This window comes from Abramis brama (genome assembly GCF_963993115.1).
Source record: "Abramis brama genome assembly, chromosome: 11".
Lineage (NCBI taxonomy): Eukaryota > Metazoa > Chordata > Actinopteri > Cypriniformes > Leuciscidae > Abramis > Abramis brama.
This window is the reverse complement of record NC_139973.1, coordinates 15,507,058-15,529,925: the sequence shown is the minus strand read 5'-3', so window position 1 is coordinate 15,529,925 and position 22,868 is coordinate 15,507,058. Positions and strand designations below refer to the sequence as shown.

At 37.3% G+C, this 22,868-nt stretch overlaps 1 protein-coding gene across 18 annotated transcripts in view; it reads left to right on the top strand.

Moving 5' to 3' along the window:
• Positions 1-22,855, top strand: part of dock7 (dedicator of cytokinesis 7) — a 44,478-nt gene extending 21,623 nt beyond the window's left edge. Inside the window, exons 23-52 of one of the 18 annotated variants that reach the window (XM_084129482.1) lie at positions 1,927-2,019; positions 2,859-2,948; positions 3,383-3,478; positions 3,594-3,734; positions 4,259-4,372; positions 4,459-4,626; positions 4,736-4,887; positions 5,142-5,311; positions 5,481-5,635; positions 6,022-6,204; positions 6,458-6,593; positions 6,717-6,813; positions 7,569-7,586; positions 8,708-8,761; positions 9,642-9,738; positions 9,828-9,962; positions 10,134-10,286; positions 10,612-10,770; positions 10,848-10,948; positions 11,358-11,550; positions 11,641-11,784; positions 12,258-12,389; positions 14,127-14,141; positions 18,598-18,723; positions 18,817-18,906; positions 19,003-19,239; positions 20,451-20,594; positions 21,298-21,404; positions 21,753-21,920; positions 22,398-22,855. In XM_084129482.1, coding sequence (XP_083985608.1) covers positions 1,927-2,019; positions 2,859-2,948; positions 3,383-3,478; positions 3,594-3,734; positions 4,259-4,372; positions 4,459-4,626; positions 4,736-4,887; positions 5,142-5,311; positions 5,481-5,635; positions 6,022-6,204; positions 6,458-6,593; positions 6,717-6,813; positions 7,569-7,586; positions 8,708-8,761; positions 9,642-9,738; positions 9,828-9,962; positions 10,134-10,286; positions 10,612-10,770; positions 10,848-10,948; positions 11,358-11,550; positions 11,641-11,784; positions 12,258-12,389; positions 14,127-14,141; positions 18,598-18,723; positions 18,817-18,906; positions 19,003-19,239; positions 20,451-20,594; positions 21,298-21,404; positions 21,753-21,920; positions 22,398-22,440 — 3,711 coding nt within the window. In that variant the 3' untranslated portion in view covers positions 22,441-22,855. Of the gene's footprint in view, positions 1-1,926; positions 2,020-2,858; positions 2,949-3,382; positions 3,479-3,593; positions 3,735-4,258; positions 4,373-4,458; positions 4,627-4,735; positions 4,888-5,141; positions 5,312-5,480; positions 5,636-6,021; positions 6,205-6,436; positions 6,594-6,716; positions 7,071-7,568; positions 7,587-8,707; positions 8,762-9,641; positions 9,739-9,827; positions 9,963-10,133; positions 10,287-10,611; positions 10,771-10,847; positions 10,949-11,357; positions 11,551-11,640; positions 11,785-12,257; positions 12,390-14,126; positions 14,142-18,588; positions 18,724-18,816; positions 18,907-19,002; positions 19,240-20,450; positions 20,595-21,297; positions 21,405-21,752; positions 21,921-22,254; positions 22,275-22,397 lie in introns of those variants that run through there. The other 17 variants (XM_084129483.1, XM_084129497.1, XM_084129492.1 and 14 more) reach the window with 17 other exon arrangements.
• Positions 22,856-22,868: the final 13 nt, after the last annotated feature.

Here is a 22,868-nt window from a genome sequence, read left to right as displayed (position 1 = left end):
TCAAAGTGTATTTCATTAGTGCTGTTGAGGCATTTTTTGATTGCTCCAGCTGGATGTATTCATTATTCTTATGAGTGCTTTAATAGATCATTGACTTTCTGCACTAGATTGCTTACTTAGCTGATCAGCATTTCCCAATGTTACAGGTCAACCTATAGCTCACCAGAAAGACAAACTTTAGCTGGAACATTTTATGGACTTAACCCATGTTACACAATCTTGCAAAAAGGAAAAACAAAAATTAACTGTAACACAATGAATGTGTGGTTGAGAACGGTGTCCAAAATCCTTTCTACAGTTTGCCTTTGATGAATGTGTAGCTGATAGCTCAGTGATTTGTATGCGCTGACTTCTTTGCTGTAGTACCCAATTTACTGAATAAATTATGCAAATCAGGTAAAATGTGAAATTTAATAACAGATTTATTATTCCACCAAGTACATGGCTGTAAATAAACTTTATCTAAATAAACAAAGTCTAACGACACTACATTCAAAACTCCATTTTACAGTATATTTATTAAAAATGTTTTATAAAAATAAATGTAATAATTTAAATCACTGTAGTTCTTTTCAAACTGCTCCAAACTTTGCCAAAAATGTTTACATTGCAAATCTGTTGAATGTTCTTATGGCAACTCAAGAATTTACTACATACACTACCTATCAGAAGTTTGGGGTCAGTAAGATTTTTTTTTTTTTTATGTTTTTGAAAAAAGTATCTTATGCTCACCAAGACTGCATTTATATGATTAAAAATACAGTAAACTGTAATGTTGTGAAATAATATTTCAATTTAAAATATCTGTTTTCCATTGTAATATATTTTGACATCATTACTCCAGTCTTATGTGTCACATGATTCTTCAGAAATCATTCTAATATGCTGATTTGGTGCTCAAGAAACATTTCTTATTATCAGTGTTGGAAAGTTTGCTTTAATTTTTGTGGAAACTGTGACATTGTTTCCAGGATTATTTGATAGTCTATAACAGCTTTTATTTGAAATAATTGAAATCATTTATTTGAGTCTTTAAATGCATCTTTGGTGAACAAAAATCTTGCTGAGCCCAAACTTTTAAGTTGTAGTGTGTATGATGTAGTTGACATGCTTTTAATTATCTGAACAGTTTTTTTTACTCGAGGTTCACTTAAGTATTATTGGTGCTAACCACTAATCTTTTTCTCCCCTGTTGTATGAATGAAATCAATCTGATTTCACAATATGCGCTCTGTGCTAACTGTGCCAAGCTTAAGCCCAAAGTATACTTCAACCATCCGCGTTTCGCGACGGACCGCACACTGTCTGCAAGACATAATTGTCGTCATCAGGAGGGTCCGCCGATCTCCACACACACCGCATACAGATGAAAGTTGAGACAGAAGAGCCCACCAGTTGGCAATATGCAGTTGTGATATATTATACAGTAGTCGAAAAAGAGTGCAGAGAGAGCGATACAGAACAGCATGCTGTTCCAAGAACAGTAAACAAAGCATCATTTCATTCTCCATCATTTATGTTTTGGGTCTTCTTCTAAACTTTGCATACAATGGCGAATGTCCTGCAAATGAATAAGTGCTGCCCTCTGACGATTTGTAGAGTATAGAAAAGCAATTGTACTGCCCATGTGTGGAACTCGCGTATCTGCACTCATTGATTATACTTTAAAAGCTGTGCGGACACGACTGTGTGCGAGACGGAGCGGAATGTGGAAAATGAAGTATACCCGGGCCTTAAGCCTTTTTATTTTGTTACTTAAAGATGCTTGATACTCTAACCTGTTACTGTTCAGGAATGCCAAATTAATATAAACTAACTTGCTCCCTTGCTCACTTGTTTCATTGACCTGTAACCTTTGACCTTTCACTGTTCCCTGGCTTGCTTGCGTCTGCCTGTGATCCTTTTGATGCCACCCTTGGCTTGCAGGGCTTAGATCGCTCCAACTCCTGGGTGCATACCATGGGGTGCAAAAGCGCCCCCTGGGGGACCAGCCCTGGCTCAACATCCGATGCTAAGCAGGTCATTCTGACTATCCCAACCCCCAAATACTAAGCAGAATCCCCCTCTTCACACAGCCCTTCCCAGTAGCACTAAAACGGCATTATGTAATAACTCCATGGCACATTTCTCCTTCACTGCATTTTCCTTTTTTTCATTTGTCCTTTTTATTTGTACTTTTTCAACCCATTCACTCATCTAAAACAGTTCTTCTCAAAGCTGCCTCATTTTTCTTATTCACCATTTCACTTTAAAAAGCATTGCATGGTCAGAACTAACCAATTTCCATTTTCTTTCTGCTCGGCATGTCATGATATGCTGCATGCACATGTATGCGTGTGTGTGTGTGAATGTTTTGTTTGTCTCGTGAAACTTTTTTTATTTAATTATTATTATTTTAATAACTGGCATCTGGTTAAGGCTAATCATTTTATTTTCTCATTGCTCAGTGCCTGTAGTAGTCTGATTCATTAAAGCAAGCATACATGCATACATGAGCACATCCGTACATACATAAATACATAGTATGCATAATTTATTTATCACACCAAAACACTTTTTAAAAAAAATCTCTTCAGTCTCCTTATTGAGTAGACTCTGTAAAGACACCATATCCCTCAGAATGGTTGTTTGTCTGATGATTCCAGTGATGATTCTAGTTTGTTCAATTTAGTAGTCAATTGTATATATATTTTTTAAATCTATTGTGATATCACAGTTTTTGCAGTCTTGTTCTGTATTGTGTGTGTGTGTGTGTGTGTTTATTTGTATAGGTATTGGTAGTGGTTGGTGAATGGCACCACATACTCCTGTCCTCCACACTAATCTATTGTCACCCTTCCATTCATCCCCACCCGTAGGCCATGGAGCGCAGTGGCAATCGCATGTCATCGCACACTGAGAGCGCCAGTTTCTTGCAAACATTAACAGGACGCTTGCCGACCAAAAAGGTAGAGAACCAATTCCTGGAGAGCAGGAGCCGACCCTCTCCTCACCTGCGCCTGTCTGTCTTGGGATGACTGGATGTTGTTGTTGTTGTTGTTGTTGTTGTTTTGTTGCTGTGATTGTCATGTACTTGTGGATGCTGGGTACAAGATCTTCTCTTTACTATGAATGCCACCTGAAGAGGGAATGATGTGTCACTTGTGGTCACTGTTGGTCTTGCCCCAGTAACGGGTACTGTGTTGGATTGGGCGGGTACTGTGTTGTTTATTTGTTCAATGTTTGATCCATAGAATAATGAATCCTCCCCACTCTTGCAGCATCCCAATGGACATTATGTCAAAGGACCGTTTCATATCCCACACTAGAACTAAGACACAGTGACTTGTATGCAGTGTATTTGGTGGTGAATGGTTCTTTGATGGTTCCTTCCTGTTCTCAGCTCTTTCATGAGGAGCTTGCCCTGCAGTGGGTGGTCAGCAGTGGCAGCGTGAGGGAGGGAGCCCTGCAACAGGCCTGGTTCTTCTTTGAGCTCATGGTAAGAGCTACCACACCCATACGTTTCCATGCTTCCTCCTTTATGATCAAAAGTGTAGCATCTGCTGTTGAGGTTGTGAGAAGAACAGTGTGTTCTTGATCCTTTCTCGTTTCAGGTTAAGAGCATCATACACCACTTATACTTTACGGACCGACTGGAGTCTCCCAGGAAGAACCGCTTCCCTGAGCGCTTCATGGATGACATCACTGCTCTGGTTAGCACCATTGCTGGTGACATTGTCTCACGTTTCCAGAAGGTTAGAGGTTTTTTTGTATTTGTTAGTTTTTACCATTTTTATTTTGCTTTACGTAATATAATTTATTGTGTTAAAAATATATAGAGAGATATGTCCACAGAAACATGGGCACAAAAATAAACACACACACACACACACACACACACACACACACATTGTTGTGTGTAACACATTTATGTTATTTCTACATTAATTTGGAGATTAACTGTGAAATTATTCAAATATCAAAACTTGTAATAACTTATATTGAAAACGTAAGTGTTTTAAACTGCGATTAATCACAATTAATTATAGAAAATTAATTGTGATTGATCTAGTTAATTTTTTTAATCGATTGACAGCACTAATGTGTGTGTGTATATATATATATATATATATATATATATATATATATATATATATATATATATATATATATATATATATATATATATATATATATATATATATACTGTGCCCAGTTTAAGATTTTGAAGTGGTGAGTTTGCTGTTTCATGTTTGTCTTTTCTTTACTGTCTTTTCAGGATCTTGAGTTGGTGGAAAGGCTCAACACCAGCTTGGCCTTCTTCCTCAATGACCTCCTGTCAGTCATGGATAGAGGCTTTGTCTTCACTCTCGTCAAAACCTACTGGAAACAGGTACCTTGAAAATTGAGCTCCAAACAACATGCTATGCTTTTTACACATTGTTTTTTCTGATGATCTTCTATTCCTCCTATTCTCAGGTGTCCACCAAGCTCTATGCACTACAGAACCCCACTCTAGAGTCTCTGAGACTGGATTTCCTGAGGATAGTCTGTAGCCATGAACACTACGTCACTCTAAACCTGCCATTCAGTCTACTTACACCCCCAGCATCCCCTTCTCCTTCAGTCTCCTCTGCCACATCTCAGGTATAAACACAAACTGAGAAAGGTTAAATTGTGATAAATTCTAAATGACAACAAAATTGGATTATAAAGACTTTCTTCCCATTTTTTTTTCCTCATTGTCTCCCACCAGAGTTCTGGTTTCTCTACCCATGTGCAGGACCAAAAGATAGCCAACATGTTTGAGCTGTCTGTGCCCTTCAGAGAGCAGCATTACCTCGCCGGTCTCGTTCTGACAGAGCTGGCTGTGATTCTAGACCCTGAGGCTGATGGCTCAGTACCCTGGTGTGTGCCCCATTTTCATTCTTTTATGAATGTTTGTCATTTTAATATAAATTAAAGTATTTTAATTTAAAACAATTATATATGTATGTATGTATGTTTGTATGTATGTATGTATGTATGTATGTGTATGTTGTATTTTAATAGTTTTATTATTATATAATTCGTTTTAATACAATTTAATGTAAATTGTAGGGTTTTTTTTCCATCTGGATTTTACCAAATGTGTAATTTGACACTCTCTGCTCTTGCTGTAGGATGTTTGGTCTCCATAAGAAGGTCATCAGCGTTGTTCATAATCTGCTGTCCAGTCATGACTCGGACCCACGTTATGCTGACCCTGAGGTCAAAGCCAGAGTCGCCCTGCTCTACCTACCACTCATAGGCATTGTCATGGAAACCCTTCCTCAGCTCCATGATTTCACTGGTATGTATGAATGAATGTGTGTGTGTATATAATAAATATATATATATATATATATATATATATATATATATATATATATATATATATATATAGACCGGCGAGGTAATATATATATTTCACACCCATGTTGTTTTTTATTTTTATTTTAACCTTACTTTTATCATCACAGAATCCCATAATCAGTGGGGGCGTCCTGTTGGTCCAGGTACCGAGGAGCAGGAAGCTGAGGGTAACAGTATGATCAGCCAAACGGTTGCCATGGCAATTGCAGGAACATCTGTGCCACAGATGTCACGGCCTAGTAGTTTTCTGCTCAATCCACAGGTATTGTGATCTCACTGTTCACAAACTGCTCAACATTTCATATTTGATCAAAAAACTAAAAATGCAAACATGTTAAAATATTGAAATTACAATCTCTTAGTTAATATTTTAGACTTTAGCTGACAAAAAAAGTTTAGACATCCATGCAGTAGAGGGACAAAAATGGCACCCTTTGCAAGTTTTTGTGAACATCTTTTTTATTTTCGTAAATCTTAAGCAGCCATAACTTCTACTATAATAATTCTTCTGAATGAAAAGAAAAGATTACTTGGTGTTACAGACAATTAGACCAAAGCAAAGTTATACAACATGAAAGCTTCATCATGCAGTGTATGACAAAGGAGAATACCACTCCTTTACTTAAATCTATACACCTTGTTCTCCAGGCCACCCGTCAGCACGGCTCGTTCTCGGCTGAGTCCAGTCGAAGTCTGCTCATCTGCCTGCTGTGGGTGCTGAAGAATGCAGATGAGATGGTACTTCAGAAATGGTTCACTGACCTGTCTGTCTCCCAGCTCAACCGTCTGTTGGACCTGCTCTACCTCTGTGTCTCCTGCTTTGAATACAAGGTTTGAATAAACTTCATATTTGAGGGAGTTTTAACCTTATGTATTAATCAGAAGTTGCTCCACAGCACTTTTAGGTCTCTTGGTTGCAATATATCTGTTTTCTCATTTATGTCTGTTTACTTTTCCTTTCATCTCTAAATAAATACACACAATCTGCTCACCTATATCCTTACACCTGTTGAGTGAAATTAATTAGTGTTTGTGTGTTTCTACCCATCCATCTCATACAAAGGCCCATTTTTTATTCATGCAGGGCAAGAAAGCATTTGAACGTATGAACAGTCTAACCTTCAAGAAATCTAAGGACATGAAGGCCAAGTTGGAGGAAGCCATCCTAGGCAGTATTGGAGCCAGACAGGAGATGGTGCGGCGGAGCAGGGGGCAGCTTGGTTAGTTGGGGAAAAAAAAGGGTCAATATTCTGTTGGAAATAAGTTTCAAAACCTAATTGAAGGCAATTTGACACAGATCCGATTTGATGTATGTTGCCGTTTCTCTATCCTTTCCTACACAGAGAGAAGTCCATCAGGCAGTGCTTTTGGTAGCCAGGAGAACCTCCGCTGGAGAAAAGACATGACCCACTGGCGTCAGACCAGCGAAAAGATGGACAAGTATGGTTTTATTATTATTATTATTATTAAATCTTTTTATTTTTTTTTGTTTCAGTGTGTTTCAGAGGCAAAATTAAAGTATGTGAACTTTGACTTCCTTTTCAGTTATGTAACTTGTACATAATTATGTAAGCTGATACAAGTACAAACATTATAATCTGGTCATCATATAATGCCAGTAGTGAGTGAGTGAGTGAGTGAGTGAGTGAGTGAGTGAGTGAGTGAGTGAGTGAGTGAGTGAGTGAGTGAGTGAGTGAAAGAAAGAAAGAAAGAAAGAAAGAGAGAAAGAAAGAGAGAAAGAAAGAGAGAAAGAAAGAGAGAAAGAAAGAGAGAAAGAAAGAGAGAAAGAAAGAAAGAAAGAAAGAGAGAAAGAAAATATAATTTTAATAATACAATTTAATAAGTTTTCATCTTTTTTAACTATTTAAAAATAATATTATATTTTAATAATATTTAAATGTTTTTAAATAAAGACATGCATTTATTATTTTTTAAATTCACATATTAATGATCTAAATTGTTGTAATTTAGTAATTAGTTGGTTTTCCTTATGGATTTCTTGTATTGTCTATGTGTTCTATATGTTCATATTGAGAGAACTGATTTTTTTCCCCCTCCCATAAATCTATTAATTTGATCACATTCATAATAGTGTGACCCATATTTTCCCATATTTATTCAGAAACAACTATTAACCATTTGACCTCAAATAACCCCTTTATTTGACCTTGTTCTTTCATGTACTGTGTGTTTAGGGGCCAGAGATCAGTCAGGTATTGTACAGCTGAAGTGCTCTTTGCTTTCAGTGACCCTTGCTTTGCTTCAGACCTGAATTTAAAGTCCCTCCCCCTCTTGCTTTTGTCCTACTCTCCTCTACTGGTGCTTGAATTGGTCTGGATGCAGTTGTTACTGACTACAATCTGATTCTGCCCCCAGACCAATGTGTGTGTGTGTGTGTGTGTGTGTGTTTATTTGGGGTGGTGGTGTAGGATGCGGCTTGGATGACATGACCAGTGTGTTTATAACAAGAATGCAACATGGATCTTTAACCAGCCTCTCAGATCCCATATTTAGCTGTGTTACTTAACAATCTTAGCCTATGTTTTGCAATTGCAATGTTTGCTGGTGCCACTTGATAGTGTTTTGGCAAAGAATTGCATAAGCTATGTAATATAGTGAAAGCTTTTGATTTGTCATTTTGAGTGCTACATGACGAATATAGGGTTTCTGTTTGTATGCTACAGTATATTAGTTCATCCATCTTCATATAAAGTATTTTGCTGCTATTTTTCATGCATCCGGTTAACATGCACACCCTGGAAGTTTTCTAAAGCCTCTTGGTGGGTTGCGTCCCCTCAGTTGAGAACCACTGGTCTTCATTAATTTCTCTGATGGTTATTGTTTGATGTCATTGAATAACAGGTCTGACTTGGCTTACCCTTTTCAAAGGGACAAGCACCAGGCTTGTAAATAATTATACATTATAAATAATAATAAATAATTATGCAGTTTATGGTTCACCTGTGAAGTCTAACTAAAGAAAGGACTATACTCAATTTATACTCAAGTTTAATTTAAGTGCTAATGCAAGTTTTGTTTTTGTAGCATTTACATTTTAGATTTGGCTTGTAAAAAATGTGAAGTATACTGATTAAAGCCTAATCACGGATTGCATGATACATGTACGTAGTGAACCTCCAGGTGCAGAGATGCAGTTTAACAATATGGTTTTATACCACATTTTCAAAAACCTTTTAACAACAGTCCACCCTCTCTGCTTCTAACAATAATCAGCCAGGGCCATGGCTCTCTCCTTCCTTAAAGCTTTGGTACAGGGCTACGATACAGACAAGTTTGTGTGTGGTCTCTATTGAATGAATCGTGTACCATACAGGTTTAAGGGAACCATACCACACAATGGGAGACGCCTGGAGCCCTTCTTAGTTAGGTTTGTAAGCTCACTAGTATATGCTTGCACATAGAATAAGGCAAAGTAAAAGCAAAGTGTAAAGATTAATTAAAAAGTCTATTTTTTTTATATTTAAATATTCAATTCCACCTTTCCTTTCCTTTCCCTTCCTTCCTTCCTTCCTTCCTTCCTTCCTTCCTTCCTTCCTTCCTTCCTTCCTTCCTTCCTTCCTTCCTTCCTTCCTTCCTTCCTTCCTTCCTTCCTTCCTTCCTTCCCTGCTTTCTCCCTTCCTTCCTTCCTTCTCATCTCTTCCTCCTTCTCTTTCTTCCTTCCTCCCTCCCTCCCTCCTTCCTTCCTCCCTCCCTCCCTCCCTTCCTCCTTCCCTCCCTCCCTCCCTTCCTCCTTCCCTTCTTTCTTTCTTTCTTCCTTCCTTCCTTCCTTCCTTCCTTCCTTCTTCCCTTCCTTCCTTTCTTCCCTGCTTTCTCCCTCCTTCCCTCCCTTCCTTTCTTCCTCTCCCTCCCTCTCTCTCTCTCTCTCTCTTCCTTCCTTCCTTCCTTCCTTCCTGTCTCTCTCCATTCCTTCTTCTCTCTCTCTCTCTCTCTCTCTCTCTCTCCCTTCCTTTCTTTCTCCCTTCCTTCCTCCTTTATTATAAATATTCTAATAATAAATTAAGTCTATGTAAGGGAAAGTTTAGGTTATTATTCTACAGATTGTACAACACAGACTAGGACAAAAACTTACTAACGTACAAATGTACAGTTGGATCAAAATATTTGGTCTGTATGCAGAGGACACCCTTCCTCTGTATGCACTCACTTGAATGCTTGTGTGAAGATTGCGGTGGCATTCAAGGATACACTCCATGTTGTACCTGCCATATTGCACCATTCTAAACATTCGTTACCTCATTGTTTGTCAGGACCAGGGCTGAACTGGAGCATGAAGCAATTATTGATGGCAACCTGGCAACTGAAGCTAATCTCATCATATTGGACACGCTAGAAATAATAGTTCAGGTAATGATCTCAACTACTATCAATAACTGTCAATATTTTAAAAGAATACATTTATTGTAACTATTATGGTCTCTCTATATGCCATGTAGACCGTGTCAGTGACAGAATCCAAAGAAAGCATTCTGGGAGGGGTTCTGAAGGTCCTGCTCCACAGCATGGCATGCAATCAAAGTGCCCTATATTTGCAACACTGCTTTGCTACACAGAGAGCTCTCGTGTCAAAGGTGAGTAAACGCCGTTCAGGTCAAAGACCAGATATTTTTTTGTTGAGTTTAGACCAGTTCAGCTCCTGCTAATCTATGCAATTTTGTTTGGCGAATACTCTCTTTACCTTAAATGTTGTACCTTTTATTATGAAGTGTGGCCTCTTGTGAAGTCTTAATGTGTGTGTTTAGTTTCCAGAGCTGCTGTTTGAGGAGGAGACAGAGCAGTGTGCTGACCTGTGCCTGCGTCTCCTGAGGAATTGTAGCAGTAGCATTGGCACCATCAGAGCCCATGCCAGCGCCTCCCTATACCTCCTCATGAGACAGAACTTTGAGATTGGAAATGTGAGAAACACACTCCCAACTACTGATTATGACTACTGTCATAATCCCAATAAATATTAGTATATTGTGTCTGTACAATTCTGTACCGCAGCACATTGTACATATAGCACATGTACATATAACCTGTATTAGTCTAAATATGCCATATCTCTACTGCCGAGTTGTTTATAGAATTTTTTTATACACTACCATTCAAAATGTGTTATTTGTATACTAAATTATTAAATAGACAAGTATAAACTGATATATTTGTTACTTTTTTTTAGTCTCTTTGTTGACAATATGTGAGGGGCTTTATCTTGTCTGTTCTTTCTCTTTCTTTCAGAACTTTGCACGAGTGAAAATGCAGGTGACCATGTCTCTTTCGTCTCTCGTGGGTACATCCCAGAACTTCAATGAGGAGTTTCTGCGGCGTTCTCTCAAGACCATCCTCACGTATGCAGAGGAGGACCTAGAGCTCAGAGAAACCACCTTCCCTGACCAGGTGAAGCTCACAAATCTGTTTCCATAATGTACTTACTAGTTCTTGACACAAAGCACTGATTTTTGCTTTGGTTTCAGGTTCAAGATCTGGTGTTTAACCTTCACATGATTCTGTCGGACACAGTAAAAATGAAGGAACATCAAGAAGATCCAGAGATGCTTATTGATCTCATGTACAGGTACTATACATTAATATATTAGCTACACTATTATCTAACTTGAAGTAAATCTAGCATGAAAAATATTTTTTTAAATAGATTTTATATATATATATAAAATGTATATATTAATAACTACAAACTAACTATTACTGTCAGTATTGATTTGCATTTTTTTTAATTATTAATAAACTATACTGTACATTACTCTTAAATTTTTTTTATTTTTTTTTAAGTTTATTCTTTCAAGAATAAAAAAACTTTTGGATGTTTGTGTATAGGAAAAAACATTCTTGTAATTTTCTAGAATAAAGTCATGCAGTTTTCATGATATAGCTTCAATTGCAGAAACATGCAAAAAAAAAAAAAAAAAAAATCACAATTTATTCCAGTATTTATCTAGACAAATGTCTAACTTTCTGTTATGTAGAATTGCTAAGGGCTACCAGACGTCCCCAGACCTACGACTGACTTGGCTGCAAAATATGGCAGGGAAGCACTCAGAGAGGAATAACCATGCAGAGGCAGCCCAATGCTTAGTACACAGCGCCGCCCTGGTGGCAGAGTACCTCAGCATGCTGGAGGACCGCAAGTACCTGCCTGTGGGCTGCGTCACATTTCAGGTTCCTGCTGCTCCCTGTGACAAAGATAATGATGCATCAGTCATTTACTTTTTGATTGTAATAAATTAATGAGGCTTTCTCACACCACAGAACATGTCCTCTAATGTGCTGGAAGAATCTGCCGTGTCAGATGATGTGGTGTCCCCGGATGAGGAGGGTATCTGCTCTGGGAAGTACTTCACTGAGGCAGGCTTAGTTGGGTTGCTGGAACAAGCTGCAGCCTCCTTTTCTATGGTGAGATATTTACTATGTTGTTTAAAATACCTCTTATCATGATTTTGGCTACATTTCTATTTGTTTCATTGATTCATATGTATAATAATATTTAACTTGTTAAATAAAAAAAGTGTTTAGTAGATAATCATTTATTATAATGCATTGTTTTTTTAAATAAATGTTCTGATTTTTAATGATAATTTATAATTTTTGGTCCCACTTTTTTTTTTGTGTGTATTAACTTACTATGTACTAATATTTAAATTAATCTTTTGACCATACCACAAATCCCACCCTAACCTTACCTGTATATCTCATGCCTAAAGACTCCTAATATAAATACCTATTTTTTTCCAAAATACTTTGAGTATATATTGTGCAAATTTAAAAAAAATTTTACTTCAGTAATCTAATATGCAATCATTTAACTGTATTACATCATATTGTTTTATATCGGGCATCAGCCACTTTTATCATTTATTTGTCTCCAGGCTGGTATGTACGAAGCAGTGAACGAAGTCTACAAAGTGCTCATTCCTATTCACGAGGCCAACAGGGATGCCAAGAAGCTAGCCACTATTCATGGTAAACTTCAGGAAGCCTTTGGCAAAATTGTGCATCAGGTAAATGCTTTAAAAAGGGAGTTTTCATTGTTTTGAATCCTAAAATGAAGACTGTTAGCCTCTTTATGCGTGCTGTGAAGCAGTTTAAAGGGGATTTCGCACCGGAGGAACCTTTTCACAGTTCCTAGAACTATTGGCGGAAGTACCCGTTTTTTGGCGTGTTCGCACCACAGGAACTAGGAACGATTTTAGTTCTAGGAACTCCTTTTGGAGGAACTAATTTAGCTCCTACTTTAGAGTAGGGTCTAAACCAGCACTATAGGAACTATCAGTGACGTTAGTATACGCTGATCTGCCGAACACACGCGAAACACCAGCACCCGCCATTTAAAAAAAAAGCTGTGTAAACACACAGATTATAGCCTATATAGTTACAGCTAGCGATATTGGGCATCAACCACACTGCAAATGCTAATACTTTTTCATATACTGTCTACTTTCTTTGTATAATAGTTCCATCTAATAATGTGTGGCTTACGTCACTTCAGAGTTCCTACTGGTGGTGAGAAGGCAACCAGGAAAATGTTCCTAGGGGAATCATTAGTTCTCGAGGAACCACCCTTTTGTCTAGTTCCTAGAACTACCCGGTGCGAAATCCCCTTAAGACAACAGGACTTTGTATTTTTGGCCTAGTAGTACAAAGCATCTGCCAGATGTCTAACTTGGCAATATTTTGCTTGTGTATACACACAGACGTGATTTATGTGTGACACGTGAAAGAGACTTTGCATTATCAAGACTGCATGTCTCTGTTTATCTCTTCTACATCAGTGACAGTGAGCATGTGGACTCTTTTCAGTGAGTTTTCCTGGGCATTATGAGTAGTATTCAAACTAAGAATGAGAACTATAACGATAACTATATTAGGGTCCACACCAACTGACGATAATGTTCTGTTTATTATAATCGCGCGCTGCACTTATGTCATCTTCCGCTTTAATTGTTCAAGCTCTTTCAAGTCAAATGGACTCTGACTAGCTGTTAATGTTTTATCATTCATCAGCTGCAAAAATGCTCTGAAAGTGATTCCAACGTTATTGTTCCTGTGATGTTATAGTTGTGGTGTGGACTTTGCTATTCTCTTAGAAATTGAACGCTTGTTAAAACGTCATAGTTATAGTTTTCATCGTTGGTGTGAATGGGCCTTGCTCATACTGTACATAGGGTTAATGATTCTACTACTCTGTCTGTGCTATCGATATAAATGATACCTCAAATTGCACGGCTGGTTGATGAGAAGTGTGTTATAAACTCTTGTGAGCAGTCAACACTTGAAGTTTACACAAAAAAATCCCAAAGACAAAGATTGAAAGAGGTGACCAGAATATCATAGAGGAATGGGGTGACCCTTTTGACCTGGCAACCACACAGAATAACCTAGAAATTGCATAGCAACATGCTAAAAAACACTACATGCACCTGTATAGAAAATCCCTGGGAACCACCCAAAACACAGTTTTTTCTTTAAAAAAAAAAAAAAGTAAAAAAATAGTTTTTATATTATTCCATCCGGTATAAATGGATGAATAGTCATGCATGGTGGATACAGTCTAACAAATATGCTACTTTTCAAAAGTTTGGGAAAAAAATCCTACTTTGTCCAAACTTTTGAACAGTAGTGTATGATTTTTCAAAAACGATTGTTTCCCACAATGCTTTGCAGTGAGTCTGGTCTTTTAAAGGGGGTGATTGTGACCTGTGTATGTTGATTTGTGCTGTATTCTCTCTGTTATACAGAGCACAGGCTGGGAGGTAGGTGCTAAACTTCATGGTTAATGCTTGGCCCTTACGTGCAAGCTGTGGGCGTTTATCATGACTCTCTATGCTTTGAATTTGACCCATTAACATTTGTATGGACGTTTTCATTTCTTCGTCCATCCCTCCATCTCTCTTTCCATGGGACTGCTGTCAGTGGTGTGTGGGCAGCAGCATCCCTCTTCTCATCTTCCGCTCTCTCTCCCCTCTCTTTTTTTAAGGAAAAAGCAATGTTAACATTGTCAAATTTGACAGGCCATGCATGGGAGCCACTGTGAACACTAATAACAGATTTATTCACGAATGCCTCATTTCACTTCCTCATCGTCTCTCTCATCAGCACTGCCATCTATGTCTTATGTCTCTCAAAAGCACAGGGTTCGATTTATGCGAGGCATGTAGATACCTTGAAGGATCGGTTTGCCCAGAAATGAAAATTCTGTCAGAATTTTCTCACCCTCATGTCATTCCGAACCTGTATGACTTTATTTGTTCCCTGAAACATAAAAGGAGATATTCTGAAAAATATAATGGTTTATTCATGCAACTGGAGTTGGAGCTATCAGACTTTAAATAGGACATAAAAGAACAATGAAAGTGGTCAATATGACTCATACTCTATATTCCAAGTTTTCTGAATTTATAAAATGGCTTTGTGAGACAAACAGACCATGAAAGCTTCAAAAGCTTAAAAACGCTACCTTTGGGGGATGCATTCCAAGCTAGGAAAGCATCAAGGCACCAAAGCACTTCCGAATCCAATGTAAGCTTCACTTCCTGTCTCCTTAGATACCTTCATCTGATTGAATTTTGAAGGCAGCATAGATGTATCCTTCGCTGCCTTTTGACCACAATCCTGTTGGTTCCATTCTGTGACAGTTAAGCTAAAAAAATAAAGATGCCGTCTAAAAGTTGCGTTTGGTGGTCAGTTTGTATGTAAATGTATGTTTTTGACCAACATTTTCCACTTTTGATGCCATTTCTAGTGAGAAATTACTATTTTAGTAATTAAATATTTGCTTATCACCAAAGCTTGCTTTTATTTTGCTGTAGATCATTAAACTGTTACCGCGCCTCAGAATCCTGTCCGATATCAGTTTCATGAGGTATGTTTGTGCACCATTGCTGCCTGCAAAGTCATTGCCTGACAGGGCAGTGAGGCAACAAGTCAGCTACCTAAGTCAGCTACCTAAGTTTTCAGACATAGCCCAAATTTACGACCGGATCATTGAGTCAATGAGTTTAACTTGAACTTAATGAGTCAGATTCTTTAAGAAGTCATGTATATTGTGTGAACTGGATCAAATGATTCATTGCAAAAATCACATCACACATTGTTCTTTGGTTTGTTTTTTTGCTTTTGGATTGTTTGTGTGACTTCAGAAGACTTGGAATAGAATCACTATGACAAATTTAACAGTGCCCCCCCCCCCCCCCCCCCACACACACAAATTTGTAGTTTGACAGCAACATCAACAGACATTTATCTTCATTAGAGTCCAACAATCAGGTTCAATCCCATTGATTGTTCAGAAGTACAATCCCATTCATTTTCTCCATAGGAAAATTGATTTGTTAATGATAACCTATAAAACTTTAAAGACAAACCTACTGTGAACTCTGAGGTTGCAAATGGATGGCATATGCTTTTGTTGAAATCATCAGGTCACATTATTTTGACTTATTTTAAGAACTAATTGTGTTTAACAGCTGGATTCCTGTAATGCAATACAACTTGTTGCTGGTTGGTTTAGTTCAGGGCTTATAACCGGAAACCATGGTTGCTGAAAAAGTGGGCGGGCACTGTTGTGCTTTATATGGAAAATAGCAACCAGTATTGTCTTCAACAAATCATCTTTAGTGTTCCAAGGAAGAAAGAACGTCATACAGGTTTGGAATGACATGAGGGTGGGTTAACAGTGACATGATTATCAACTTTGGGGTATGTCTTTAACAAATGAAGAATAGCATGAATTAGGGATAGAAGCTTCTTAGAAAATATCAGAACATTTTTGGTATCTTGGTAAATTATGCATTTTTCTTCTTCTAAAGGGACACGTCCTGGTGATCATCAGTTTAAAACATCTATATTCATGTGCTGAAAGTGACATCCAAGTGACCTTCTCTTTATATGAGCTTTTGTTTCATTGCAAACTAAATCGACCCCTGAGTTCTCATTTACACCAATATGTTTGTATACTAGTATTAATCTCACTTGATTATTTGCATGGCAGCGAGTCAACAAAACCTTCATATTTGCAGCATTACACCAGGAATGTCTCCTAATTGTCAATTTAATAAAGACCCTTTAGTGCACTTTTCACTGCCTGCTTCTTCCTCATTGCATGTTTATTGTTGGGTTTTAGTCTTTGTGTGTTTGTGTGTGTGTGTTTCTTTGTAAAGTATTGATTTGGTAGTATTGCTGTTTGTTTTGTGTGTTCGTGTTTTGTTTAGATTTCAAAGAGTTTCTTGGTTTCCTGATTAAAATATGTTCTGTTCTCTCCTTTTTTATTTCCCTGGTTGCTGACCCCTCCTCTTCCCACTTTAATTATTGTGTCTTGTGGTAAGTTCATAGTTTGAGGGTTTATTTCTGTAGCTTTTATGACAATCACAATGAACCAGAGATGGGCTGAACCATCTCAGAACACCTGGTAACCAGGCCCACACAGAATCTGCACCCCAAAACTTCAGAATTGGAACATCCATCATCCACACAGTTTTATTACATGTTTGTTTATAGATTATTTTGGCTAATTTTAAAACGCTTGGCTCTCTTTAACTAATGTTTCCATCTAGGCTTACTGATAACTTATGATTTAATGTGTTTAGAACAGCTCATTATAATCTGAACCAAAGAACATAGTTATGGTAGTATTTTTATTGTGTTACTTATTCAGGAACTTCTAATATACGGGATATATTACACAAATGAACATTGGAATTTCATGTCTTGCTAGACATTGACCAAAGTCTATTCAGGCTTTTTGTTCTATTGTTTTATTAGCACAATCTGAGCATTGGCTGTATGTTTGGTCTGCTTTGGTTCAGCCCTTATCTGCACCTTATTGATACTTCACTTCCTGTGTGTAGAGCACTCAGACATGTTCCCGGCTTTGTACAAACACAAACAAAATTCTTTTTCTTTTCTTTCTGTCCTATTATGGCCTACCCTGTTACCCTGTTAAGTACACTAATTCTGCCATTCTATTTCTATTGTCATAACTATTTCAGTCTGGCGTTGTGTAGTAGGCTACAGCAGCACGTTTACTTTCTCATGAGGAGCTTGCTACAACCTAAATGTTCTCTTTTGTTCCATTCTTTCTCTTCTTCGGAGTACAGTTCCTTACTTACTGTTTAAGGACATGAGGTTTTCTCTGGTCTTCCTCCTGTTATGTCCACCTGTGCTTATACAGTTGTCAGAGAAAGGTCCCACTTTGTTTTGAACTGCTGCTTGCACCACTATCCACAAGCTTGGCTTTTTTTGTATTTTAGTTAGATTTTGTGTCTGATATGGATATCTCACTTTCTTCTCAGCTACTACTTCCTAAAAAGATCAAATAAATAATGCATACATACTGTTCAAAAGTTTGGGGTTGGCAAGCTTTTTTATGTTTTTGAAAGAAGTCTCTTATGCTCACCAAGGCTGTGTTTATTTAATTGAAAATATAGTAAAAACGGTAATATTGTTTCAATTTAAAATAACTGTTTTCTATTTAACATTTTATGTAACTTATCCCTGTAATAGCAAAGCTGAATTTTCCGCATCATTACTCCAGTCTTCAGTGTCACGTGTCAGCCTTCAAAAATCTATCTAATATGCTGATTTTGGGCTCAAGAAACATGTAATAGACATCTTTTAATAAGATGACAATGTCTTTACTGTCACATTTGATCAATTTAATGCATCCTTGCTGAATAAAAGCATGAATTTCTTTTAAAAAACCTCTCTGACCTCGAACAGTTGAATGGCTGTGTAAAATTGAGAAACTATGCAATATTTGTAAAATAATAATAATAATAATTAAAAAAACATCTGTTATAACACACGACCACTTAGTAGTGAAGGTAAAAGGGGATAGAAGCTAACCTTTTACTTCTCTTTCTTGGAGGTTGCAAAATATCCTCAAATAACGATACTGTATTAGTATCTGTGTTTTCCTGTATTTCTCTGTTATATGATTGCATAATCATTTCCAGAGTTGAATGCAGGTTATGTAAACATGTTCCAGACAATGTTTCCATTGCTGTTGATAACTTGCTGCCAAGAGAAAATGTTGTGTTTGCCTCATTGCACTTTAACTTTCTTTTATAAGTAACTATTTTAGTAAAGCCATGCACATCAACATGAGTATCAACAGACTTTATATTTCCATGTTATCTAGCATTTTGAAATGGTAGCTTCAACTGAGAGCTGTTAAGTAACTGACACATTTGTTTGTTTCAGGATGGAAAGCGAATGTTTGGCACCTATTTCAGAGTTGGATTTTACGGTTCTAAATTTGGTGACTTGGATGAGCAGGAGTTTGTATACAAAGAGCCAGCCATCACCAAGCTAGCAGAAATCTCACATCGACTTGAGGTACAAGACACTGGAATTGTTTGCATGGGTGCATTTTCTGTTTCACATGTTTTAGTAGATGAGTGATTTGACCGTTATTGTCTTAATTCTCAGAGTTTCTATGGTGAAAGGTTTGGTGAGGATCAAGTGGAAGTCATTAAAGATTCCAATCCAGTCGACAAGTGTAAATTGGACCCAAATAAGGTGTGTTTTTGTGCTGCGTTATGGTGCAAAATGTGTGTATGGAAATCAAACGATAATACTTTGCACAGAGAATAATATCTCTTTTCTCCATCACAGGCCTTTATTCAGATCACTTATGTTGAACCATATTTTGACACTTATGAAATGAAGGACCGCATCACTTACTTTGATAAGAACTACAACCTGCGGCGCTTCGTGTACTGCACGCCATTCACACTCGATGGAAGAGCTCACGGTGACCTGCATGAACAGTTTAAACGAAAGACCATCCTCACCACATCCCACGCTTTCCCTTACATCAAGACCCGCATCAACATCATCCACAAAGAGGAGGTAACTCAAACACGCATGCTTTGTGAAAGCTTCTATAGGGATTCATGCTAGACTGAAATTATATAAAAACTATGAAAACATTGTTTTGGTTGTGTTTCTGCTCTGCGTGACTGCTGATGAATAAAGTTAACCTACTGCTCATAAAACATTCTCTACAACGCATAAGAGATATAACCAGTTTAGATGGAAAGGATCTCAAGCTGACTAGCTGAAGACGTTACTGTACCCATTAATAGACACTGTACATCCTTTAAAATAAATTCCAGCTCAGGTCTACAACAACCATAATGAAATGACCCTTCACAATAGATAATGCTTCACAATGAACTCTGTTAAAGGGCTAAATATGACAATTTATTTGTTCAACAAAATGCCTTACTCACCTGTTGAGTAATAATAAAAAAAAAATGTTGTAATAATTTTTTTTTTTTTACATTTTAAATCCCTTAGTTCTCACCATCTATGAAAAGCCAAGCCAATGTTTCCAATTCTTGTTTTATTACGAGCGCTGTCGAATTTTCGAGATTTAGCATGCTCCATATCAACCTTTCTTTTTGTCACAACAATGTATGTAAACGGAGCAATTTGTCTGTATTTATGGATATGACAAGAAACGCACGGGTGAATGACGTATTTGCACATATTTCCCGCAAAAAAACTGGCCCGGCTCCGCCCTCCTACGTACTTCCGCTCAATTTTCATTTTCCTTCAGTACTCCGTCTGGGTTTGCGGTATATTCGTAGGTTTTCTCCTACCAAATTTTTACTGGTCCAAACAGCGAACAGAGGGAGTGGCTGAGAACGATGACATTGAGGTCGTGCGCTAGTTTGAGTTGTAGGGTTACGTCACGACCAAACGCTAGCGATTGGTCATGGCAGATCCAGAGTGGCTCTGGGCACATCCAATAGTTTTAAACATCAACAGAGCACCCGCCTTCAAGGAAGTTAACGCTTGTCAATGGAGAGTGGCCAGACTCTCTGTACAAATGAAATGTATGAGAGTCTGGTAGGACCAGGCTAGCAAAAAACATCCCGTCAGGTCTAAAATATAAACACTTATAACAGGCTTACCATAGTGAATCAGGGTAAGACAAAAACACGCTTTGGAAGAAAGATTGATGATGTATTGACTCGTTATTTAAATTTGGCTAAAAAGGTTTACTGTGTACTTTAAGGAAAGGTACCTTACCTACATTAATATTTGCTTTTCAGATCATCTCCACACCCATTGAAGTAGCTATTGAGGACATGCAGAAAAAGACACAGGAACTGGCCTTTGCCACTCATCAGGACCCATCTGATGCCAAAATGCTGCAGATGGTTCTGCAGGGGTCTGTTGGCACCACTGTTAACCAGGTGACTCCTTGGGCCTATTCACTAAATAGTACATATGCAATATCACTGTCATTATTTTCTGGATTAATTTGTGCAATTTGGGCCTGGTTTCACAGAAAGGGCTTAGATTAAGCCAGGATTAGGCCTTAGTTTAATTAGGACACTTGTGTAGCTTTTATAAATGTCCCTTAGGAAAAAGAAAACATTACTGACGAGCATCTTGAGACAAAACAGTGGCACTGACATATTTTAAGATATGCAATTGCTAGTTGCTTTCAGTTAAAACAGCTCAAGCATGCATTTTAGTCTGGGACTATCTTAAGCCTTGTCTGTGAAACCAGGGGTTTATGATACAGTAACAGTATAAATAACCATTCAATTAATTGCTGGAAATTCAACCTCCAGAATTTGTAATATATTGCATTACGATGTAGCAGTGCTAACTATTTGATGAATGTAGTTACTTAAATACTTTAAGAATGAAATACTTCAGATCTCATTTTATTTCATATTTATATTAGTTTGGAACTTGATGGACATGAACTTCAAAAAAATATACACAACAAATTAATTATAAATGAATAATAATAGTTTTTCAGTCGTATGCATCAAATGTCCATTATTGCACAGCCAAGTACCAGTGCAAACTTTGTGATGGTCAGTGGTCAAGTGAGAAAATAATTTGAATATTTCTAACCAACGTATGTATTGTATTTCTCTTCAGGGCCCTCTTGAGGTGGCCCAGGTGTTTCTGTCCGAGATCCCAAGCGATCCTAAACTCTACCGGCACCATAATAAACTACGACTGTGCTTCAAAGACTTTACTAAGAGGTTTGATTGCAGATGCTCTAACTCTACATTTACATGGACTGCAGTAGTCCAACTACTGACCCCAAGTATTTCAGTATATTGAAGACATGTATACACTGTAATTAAACTTTTTTTGTATCACATCAATCAAGAAATACAGCATAGTATGTAAATGGGATGATGTTTGCATACTATACTATAGATGATGCCATTAAATTGAACTATGATCCTAAAAATAGCTGGATAATTGCAGTCCGTGTATGGTTATATGGACGATGATAAGACAAATGCATTATTTTAATTGTTAAATGGTGATAATACAATTAGAACTTGAAATAGCCTACAATCAACCTTCAATAACCTCCCCAGGTGTGAAGATTCCCTTCGCAAAAATAAGAGTCTGATTGGTCCTGACCAGAAAGAGTATCAGAGAGAGCTGGAGAGGAACTATCACAGACTGAAAGAAGCTCTGCAGCCTCTCATTAACAGGAAGATCCCACAACTCTACAAACCTGTGTTACAGGTCAACTCGCACAGGTCAGACAATACAAATGATGGCAAAAGCTGTTAAGAATGTATATTGCAGCTGATAAACTAGCTTACTGCAGAAACTTGGTTTACCAAACTATGTTGTTTGAATGAATAACGGTGGGAGCTTGTACATCAAATATTGTGAAATGAATATGAATTCAGTTATTGTGAATCAAAATCAGGAAATGGACTCTAATACCCAGTTCTATTTAGTGAAATGTAAACGCGTATCTTTCTTCAGGCCACATACACCCGGTCAATAGTTGGTTAATCATAAGCGTCCAGAAAGCTGTGGGTGTTTTGAATGCATTTAACCTCTTTTTTCCGCTTTAACAAGCAGCAAAAGGACGGCTTGACAAGGTAGCCAAGTTGTTTGAAAGGATGATTTTTAAACATTTTTGTTTACCATTAATATAACTTTTGATTCCTCATGAAATTGTTTTACTCTTCTTTCATAACATTAAGCTTTTCTTTTTCTTTCAGAGACTCTTTTAGCAGAATGAGCCTTCGCAAGCTAGACGTGTGAAGACTGAAGAAATAAAAAGAACATGCAATTTTATTTATTTGTATATATCAATCTTCCTCACCACATCAGTGTTTTTGCCATAAAGTAAAAGAAAAGTTAAGTGTTAAGGCGTTTGGTACATCATTCTAATTTTGTATTTGTTTACAAAATGGCCTGTTACATGATCATAAGAACTGATGGTGAATTTAGCATACAATGTGTCAAACCTATATTCAATTCCTGTGTGCACTTTTTTTAATTTAAGTTTTTTTTACTTCATCCCTGTGTATTTTTAATAGTCACGGTACAATTTAAGAGTTTATTTAATCCTTATGGAAAAAGCAAAAAAGGTGATGCATTTTTTTCAGCATTATGTAGTTTTATGTACCTTTTGTTTACTTTAAATATTTTACTAAATAAACAACTCTAATAGCCATCCCAGTGTGGTT